The sequence below is a fragment of the Cydia pomonella genome, unplaced genomic scaffold (genome assembly GCF_033807575.1).
Source record: "Cydia pomonella isolate Wapato2018A unplaced genomic scaffold, ilCydPomo1 PGA_scaffold_169, whole genome shotgun sequence".
In the NCBI taxonomy this organism is placed as follows: Eukaryota; Metazoa; Arthropoda; class Insecta; order Lepidoptera; family Tortricidae; genus Cydia; species Cydia pomonella.
The window spans coordinates 255680-264113 of NW_026907811.1; the positions used below are offsets into that span (position 1 = coordinate 255680).

The 8434-nt window shown below is 35.1% G+C and overlaps 2 protein-coding genes across 3 annotated transcripts; one reads left to right on the plus strand and one right to left on the minus strand.

The window, feature by feature from the left end:
• The first annotated feature begins 865 nt into the window (after positions 1–865).
• Positions 866–4703, plus strand: LOC133533483 (uncharacterized). 2 transcript variants are annotated; one of them, XM_061872474.1, is made up of 3 exons: positions 866–2932; positions 3037–3222; positions 3464–4703. In XM_061872474.1, the coding sequence occupies exons 1-3, from the start codon at positions 2293–2295 to the stop codon at positions 4660–4662; spliced, it is 2025 nt and encodes a 674-aa protein (XP_061728458.1). In that variant the 5' UTR covers positions 866–2292; the 3' UTR covers positions 4663–4703. The 2 variants fall into 2 exon arrangements, with proteins under 2 accessions (XP_061728458.1, XP_061728460.1); XM_061872476.1 differs by having other exon boundaries at positions 866–3222.
• A 941-nt stretch (positions 4704–5644) lies between these two features.
• LOC133533493 (uncharacterized) lies at positions 5645–8068 on the minus strand. Its single transcript, XM_061872483.1, has 2 exons — positions 7275–8068; positions 5645–6616 (listed from the first exon to the last, which is right to left on the minus strand). Exons 1-2 carry the CDS (start codon positions 7617–7619, stop codon positions 5645–5647), a joined length of 1317 nt encoding a protein of 438 aa, XP_061728467.1. The 5' UTR covers positions 7620–8068.
• Positions 8069–8434: the final 366 nt, after the last annotated feature.

Here is an 8434-nt window from a genome sequence, read left to right on the forward strand (position 1 = left end):
ATTTAAATTCTTAAAAAATTTAACCGGTTATGAATCATTTTAGCTTAATTCATTAACTTAATAATATTTTAATTTTTGAACTTAGTTGATTGATTAAATCTTCAAAATTTATTCGATTTTGATAATATTGTTAGTCAAACTAAAAATTAAACAAATGATTGAAATCAGTATTAAGGTGTTTTATTAGCCTGTATACAGCAAGGCTCAGCAAGTGCTCCATCTAGCCCTATCTAGCCCTTTTTAGCTTCTTCAACAGCCCTTTTTACTACAACTAAGGTGGCAACACTGCACGAGGGGAAGCGCGGCTCAGCCGCTGACGCCTTGCGACAGTAGCGCCGCGTCAAGTATCGCCGTGTTCGTACACGCCGTCATGTATTTATATAGAACCTTGTACTATCGCTCTGTCGCGGCGATACTAACGCGGCGTTAGTGGCGTCAGTGTCGCTTGTCTCGGAACTGCACCTTTAGTCTGCGCATGCACTGTCACGCAGCCGTTCCGATTGCACGTGGTTATGAGGTTATGTCAATATTTAGAATATCTAAGAAATAAACCGTACTTACATATTCACTGAAGAGGAAAACGAGACACTTGTAAATTTAGTATCACAACATTCTATTTTGTACGATTTAAGCGAACCAGGCTATAAAAACGGACCTAAACAGAAAGTCTCAGGGAAACTGATGTTTTTGGCGCAAGTTCTTTATATACCAATGATAAAATAAAATTAAACTGTTTTTTATTTAACCGACAAAATCGTTTGTTCGATTAAATGCTTTTTTATCAAGATGCTATAAGTGCCTTCGTCTGTTCTACTTTTGAAAATTGAGTTTGGTAGGCTCTTCGTCTAATAATATTTTCATAATTGATCGGTTCATCATAAGTATATGGAATAACAACTGCGACTGTCGCCGGAGCCGCGCCGCTCGGAAGCGAATTTGCGTCTGTTACCGCTGCGACTCTTGACGCAGCTGCCGTTGCGTCAGAGCCGCTTTGCTCGGAAATCCAGCTTACTCAACTGGTGCTCTCCATGGCGTCCAACGTGTAAAACAAGGTCACTTATTTAAGATCATCTCTGGCCCATCTATTGTTTTATTTTTCTTCTCGGGCTTCACTGGCTGGCACCCCGGGCCGCCATGGATCCCCATGTGATGTTGGACGTTAAATGAAATAACTACCCAACAAGCAAAATAATCCTGGCATGTGATTTTATAGTCCTGTTTGGACTTATATGGCTACTATAATGGTTTCAGAATATGCCACCGCACTTATATCAGCATATATTAATCTTGTTTTTACTCAAGTACGCTTACTCTTACAATTTGGACTTATATCGGTATATAGGATCACAATTCATGGCTACTACTGGACTTAACCTCCTATAAGAGCATGTATTAAGATTAATTACTCTCAAGAGGAACTACTCCGACAACCCAGACTTATATGCGCATATAGGATATCGCTTTAAGCGCATTTTAATCTCCAGGCTCCTATATGAGCATATTCGAGGAAAATATGCACTGAGGAACAATCACTCTTTTTAGTCTTACTTATAGTCTCATATAAGCATTTTTTCTGTGACCAATATAAGTCAATTCAATTTAGACTACTAAAGAGCACTTAGGTTTAAAGTTTGTAATTCATATTAACATCAAATGGATTTTATTCCATAGAAAAGATATAATCGAATAAATCTAAAAAACCCTCGTCGGAAATCTTTAAAGGCTACTTTTGATCGAAATAACCTATATAAGCAAAAGCGAGCTTATGACGGTTTCACAAATCCGGAAAAACTTATATCACGACTCTGTAGGCAAAAACACACTTTATATGGGTTTATCATATGCCGATATAAGCCAAGGTCGATTTACAGAGGCATTCCACAGTAGCATTATAATCTAAAAAATCCAGAATAATCCTGGTTAGAACCCTAATAAGGCCAATTTTGCTTTAAATCACCAATATAAGAAAAAATGAGCTTTAAACGGTTTTACGAATCCAGAAAAGCTTATATCAGGACTCGTTAGGCAAAAATGCACTTAATAGGGGTTTGTCATATGCCGATATAAGCCTGGGTAGATTTAAATGGGTATTTCATAGTAGTGCTATCGTCTTAGAAACCTTAAATCAATCCTGGCTAGAACTCTTCAAATGCCACTTTTTCTGGAAACAACCGATATAGTCGAAAACACGATTTGAATGGTTTTCCAAATCTTACTGTAGGATTTGTGGCCAGCCATTATTGATCACTCATAATTCACGATTTGTTCTTTGTTGTTCTGAATGATATAAAAATGGATTTAGATCAGTGGAAGCGGTTTAAAAAGAGTGGTTCTTATAAACGAAAGGTTAAGAAAACCTACCAGGAAATGTTAACCGGAGTGAGCACTGACTTTTTAAATTTATCGGGTAAAGACTGCATCGCAAATTCAGGTGAGGGTTCCGGACAAAATAACTTTAGTAGTACTTCGGATGGAAGGGGTTCGGACTATGAAAGCAATAATGAAAAATCATCAAGCGATTATGAAAGCGATGAAAAGGAGGAAAATCTTTCTGATTACAACAAAAATTTCGAATTGCGTTATTCTATGAAAAACTGGGCTTTAAATTACAATATTTCTCATGCTGCTTTGAACTCTTTACTTCAAATTGTAAATATCAGATTAAACGACGTTTTACCTCGAGATGCGCGAACACTTCTAGGCACAAACAGAGAAAACCTACAAATTACCATTTCAGCCCCAGGACACTACTGGCACAATGGCCTGATCAAATGTTTGAAAAGAATTTTCGAAAATGTTTCGTGTCTACCAAATGAAATTTCTCTAAACATAAATATTGATGGACTACCAGTTTTCAATAGTTCGCGATACCAATTTTGGCCCATATTGTGTACCGTCTTCGAGATACCAAATTTGGCTCCGTTTGTTGTTGGTAAGTAACAAAACATCTTTATTAACTTAAAGTAGGTACTTAAAAAGTAGTAGTAGTGTTTTTCTTATGATACTTACTTATACTTACCTATTTATTTTTAACAGGTATCTATGCCGGAGATGGAAAACCATCGGACCTAGACTCATTTTTGAAGCCTTTCGTGACAGAAATGAAGCAACTTGAAGAAGGATTAATACTTAACGCTGCTCATGACTCAAACGAAGAAAAAATTATCCACGTAAAACTGAGAGCTTTTATCTGTGATTCACCAGCTAGAGCAATGATAAAAGGTAGGATATTTTTTTTTAGTTTACAGACAATATTATTATATTGCTTCACCTCCCATCAAACTCTATGTACTAAAAGGATTTTAGAATTATCAGGCCAAGCTATCAGTAAAGGTACTTACACATTAATTCAGAAAAATCTTTAAGTACCGTCTTCTTTTTCGTACGAGTTACTTACTTCTGCTTACTAAGATGAACACCACAATATGAAGGTATTTAACCAATTTATACTATTTTTTTACAGGTGTTTCAAATTTCAACAGCAAACATGGCTGTCTAAAATGTACAGTCGTCGGAGAATATTCCCATAAATCGAATACTGTGACATTTATTGAGTGTCACAGTTCTAAAAGAAACAACGGTGACTTTCGTGCGAAGAAGTATGGACAACATCACAAGAAAGACTCACCGCTACTTAGCTTAAACATCGACATGATTGAAGATTTTCCAGTATCGGACTCGCTGCACTTGATAGATCTTGGGTTGATGAAGAGGCTTCTGATAGGTTGGAGGGATGGAAATTTCGGGAAATATTTAACAAAATGGAATGCGCAAAATATTGAGAAGGTTAACAGCTTTTTAAAAAGTTGTATTATGCCTAAAGAGATACACCGGTCAGTAAGAACCGTCGATGTTTTAGCTCACTGGAAAGGGTCTGAGTACCGTTGTTTTTTTTACTATCTCAGTTTTATAATACTTCAAGAAGTCCAAAGAGCGGAACCTTATAATCATTTCATGCATTTATTTTGTGCAATCACTATTTGCTCCAATGATAGTTATTTCCATTTACTTCGTATCGCTGAGGAAATGTTAAAACACTTTGTTGAACAATTCAAAACCATTTATGGGAAAGACTATATAACAAGCAACATACATAATCTCTTACATTTGGTTGATGAAGTAAAAAAATTTGGGATTCTCCAAAATTTCAATGCATATTGCTTTGAAAATAAACTTTACTCCATAAAAAAAATGGTAAGGCAAGGAAATAAAGCACTTCAACAAGTCGCAAACAGAATTAATGAAATGTCGTTAATGGATATAGAAAAGCTAAATGAAAACAAGAAATATCCGGCACTAAAGAAAGGAAAATGCAGAAAATCTGGCTTAATATTAGAATTAGGGACGTTTATATTGTCAGCAAAGAAACAAGATAAATGGTTTCTAACTAAATCAAACCACGTGGTGGAGTTTGTATCGGTTAATTTTAAAAATAATGGGAATCAAGAGCAGGAAATAGAAATACATGGCTATCATATAATAAACACCCAAAATGCCTTTGAAGAACCCTTAAGCTCATCGTTTTTCAACATTTGTAAATGTGATTGCAGAGAAATGATTAAAATAAAAACTGTGTATAAAGTTGCAGACATAAAGTGTAAGTTTGTAAGTGTGTTATTCAATAATTTTATATATTTAGTGCCATTACTTCATACTCTGTAGTTTATGGTTTTAATAAATAAGACAAATTTACAAAAATTTAACAGGTATTTTTATTTATCATTCAATCAACAACTTATCAAAGTTTAGTACAATAACATTCAAAAAACGGGAGTAACTAATTTGTACTTTAAATTACATTAACAGAATAGTTACTTTAATCAGTCTGGGTTTATGAGGTATTTATTATCTTTATCTAACACTAAAAGTAAAAACTTTATATAAAACTATTGTTAGAGACATAATAAACTCTTTAGCTACATACTATTTAACCAATCTTTAAATTCACATGCATCTTCACTCGGAATAATACTTAAAAAATACATAAACATTTTTATGTAGGTAATATTAAGGTCAAAAAAATTGCGGCACAATAACATACTTAACTTATTCAGGTATTTGTAGCCTAAAGCCTATGATACACAGGAGCGGGAATGCAGGATAGTTACGATGTAGGTCCGTTCCGGGGCGAGACATAGACAGTTACCACACGGACTGTGTGTGAGTCCGGAGCGGTCCTCATTCCTGATCCAGTGTAGCATGAGCCTTACTCTAAAAACAAATCAACTTATATACTTACCTATAGTAGGTAGGTACCTAGATTTAAAACTTGTTGTCAAATAAACCACAACGTAGATAATCAATACTCGTGCGTACTTGAAAAAACGAATAATAATTTCAACATAATTTCTTCTTCTTCAAGAACATAATTTTTAGGGCTTCGTAAGAGCCAAAAATTCAAATAAAAAAATAAACACTAGATAAATAAAAAAGGACTACAAAGATATGTTATCCAAACAGCAAATAAAATTATTGCATGAACTTTCAGTAGCTGTTGACATTAAATTTCTGAAGTTTCTAGAGTGTAGTAGAAATTTTTATGTAGAATACCTAACTGTTTTTTCTTTTTTAACTGGAGAACTATTTCAGTTTCATAGGTACAGCAACTCTAGAAAGTTAACACATTTTTTTGTTACTTAAGTAATTAATTTTCCGGCAGCACAGCAGCAGCACTGGGCAGGTTTATCACCTCTACATTCTCAAGTTGATTTTGTTCTGAGGATTCAGGTATTGCTGGAACTGGCTGATCTAGCAAAGGTTCGGGTGGAGGACGAACATTATCTTCTTGAGCTGGCTGTTCTATAGCGCACACAGAAGATGTTGTAGCAGTATCATTTTTAGTTTTTTTCCCCTTAGTACGTTGTCTTGCTGAAGATGCTCTCTTATTGCTCTCACAGCGCTGGTGAGCATTTTTGAGTATAATTTTGAAAAAATTTTCGCAATCTGCTTTGCTGAATGTTTCGTCTGATTCCTTCACAATATCATGGAAAAAATTAATTGTTCTTTCTCGGGCTTTGAAACAAATCTTTACCGGGTCTTTCTTTGATGAACCAGTCCATGTACAACTTTTCAAAAACTCTCTGTCAAATAAATGATCAATGAGGTAGTATGCATTTGAAGTACCCTTTCCAGATCCTCTGCTACATAACCCACGTAATTTTTTTTTATGATCTTCTTTAAATACTGCATCTAACAGGTTTCTTTCAAAGTCATCAAAATCATTTGAAGTTTTTATGGTATTTATACCATCATCCCGATCCTGAGCTGGTAGCTTAGAAGACAGCTTTATGTATTCCTCGAATTGGGTCTGAAATTCTGAATGTTTTAAAAGTAATTTGTTTTGAAGTTCAAACAAAGCATTTTGATTAGTAAGAATTGTTTTGAGATCATGTTTAAGAGCCTGTATATCCTCTTGAATTTGCTGTAGTGGTACATCTTGATTTAATATCAAAATGTTTTGACTTTGGTTGTCTGTGTTTTCACAGCCTAGGTCAATTGTTTCTGGTAAAGAGTTTGGTTCCAGAGTTTGAACAATATTAACGGCAGCATCATAGTTTTCACCCGGTGGTATGTTTTCCTTTTCTAGCATAGCAGCAGCAATATTTTCTTGATCATTCTGTAAAAGTTAACTCTTTATTAAAAATTTCAGAAACCCAAGATACAACTCAGGTGCACGTCATCACAAATACGCATATTCCTTTCATTGTGTCCATTACAACAAACACATTATAAGGTTTAATTTGATGAAAAGTTATGTTGACAAATCAAAAATACTCAATTTAAATCGGCTTTTTTCGTCGTAAGATAAAATTGTAATTACCTAGTACGATATTTTACAATAACCGATTTCTAATGATATATGCACAGAATATAAATTTTGTTGTATTGAAGAATATGTTATTATTATTATGCGATGACCGGCTTGTATATATACCTACTTCTATAACAATATGTAAGTAAATAAACATACTATTTATAAGACTTTAAAAAAAATAGGCTGCACCACTAAAAACTACAATATTTTGTGCATTACTCTCGCATAAGTAGTACCTATCTAAAATAACTTTAAAAAGTTGGTAAAAATCATCTATTGGAGCAAATAAAAGAAACAGCTGATCCATAGTAATTTTCAATAGGTACCTACAGGATCAATGAATATGGAACAACTAATTTTTATTAAGCTGGAAAGTTGCTTCCTTTGTGTGCGGGCGAACCTGTGATACGGAATCTAATATCTAAACAAACTGTAAATAATTTTCTTCCATTAAACTTACCTCTACCAACTCCTGCGCCATTTTATTAAAAGAATGAGCCAACGGTTCTCTTTGGGTGGTTACAGATAGCGAATTGTTCCGATACTCATTCTCCGTCTCGGTATCGGACCTATCACTCATTGCATCTATTTGATTTTCTGCGTCTTTAAATGTTGGTAAATGGCTTCTTTTCAAAACACAATTAAAAGTTCTCCAAGTAGGATCTGGATAACAATTCTCGCGCCTTCTAAGTTTTTCCGCGTTAGTTTTGGGCCAGAACAAAGTACCATTTTTTTCCCACTGCTCTGGGACAGTCGTCAATCGCAGACAGCCTCGTTCCATAGTTTGAATCACTTTGAATGGCATCGTGTTTGTTCATAAACCTGCAAGTAGGTTAAGATAGTGTTAGTCTAGTCTAGTAGGTACGCTTTGACTTAAGATTATTCAAAATTACTCAAACATACGATACAAATATTCTACTACTAAACTCTCAGCCTAAAATCTATATATGTATACCTTGAAACTTTCACATTGAAAAACTAATAATATAATTCAACTAAGCGCGAGATAACGTTATCCGTGTACAACTAATTCATTCGAACTGTTCGCTCGCTTGTGCTATCGCGCGAGTCCAGTCGGGGCCTGAAGAGACGCGCGGGGGAGCGCCGGACACGGAGTAGGTACGACGGGAGCGAAGTGCCGAAACGCTGACGCCGCCGCTTATATATGAGTAACTAGAGGCCACCTGCGACTTCGTCTGCGTAGAAACAGATCCCGCGGGAATTACGGGATAAAAAGTAGCTACCTACATACTGTAAGGATACTGTTTAGTTTATATAGATATTTTGTCATTATAATACATTTTTCTAGATTAAATAAGCTAACTATACTATTAAAAGTATTTGTAACGATCGATCACGTGAAGAGTCACGTGATCGATCCCTCCATCTTAAATATTGAACGAGCATTCGGGAGGTGACATTCGAACGATGACAGTCGAACGATGACAGTCGATGCAAATTACAAGTGGTTACGTTGATTGTATTATTAGCAGGTCAGTACGTTTTGTTTTGTTAGAACTCGATACAATATAATTGCTTGTCTAAGCGACAAGCGTACTACTGTCGTGTGGTTAGTTAGATTGGAAGAGGTTATATTCATTGTGCCAAATAAATGTATTT

Excerpts from the sequence above, each read along its gene's own strand:
- LOC133533483 (XM_061872474.1), top strand. The coding sequence starts at position 2,293 with ATGGATTTAGATCAGTGGAAGCGGTTTAAAAAGAGTGGTTCTTATAAA. Across the intron at positions 2,933-3,036 it reads TTTGGCTCCGTTTGTTGTTG|GTATCTATGCCGGAGATGGA; the intron begins GTAAGTAACAAA and ends TATTTTTAACAG. Across the intron at positions 3,223-3,463 it reads AGCTAGAGCAATGATAAAAG|GTGTTTCAAATTTCAACAGC; the intron begins GTAGGATATTTT and ends ATTTTTTTACAG.
- LOC133533493 (XM_061872483.1), bottom strand. The coding sequence starts at position 7,619 with ATGCCATTCAAAGTGATTCAAACTATGGAACGAGGCTGTCTGCGATTG. Across the intron at positions 6,617-7,274 it reads TGGCGCAGGAGTTGGTAGAG|AATGATCAAGAAAATATTGC; the intron begins GTAAGTTTAATG and ends TAACTTTTACAG.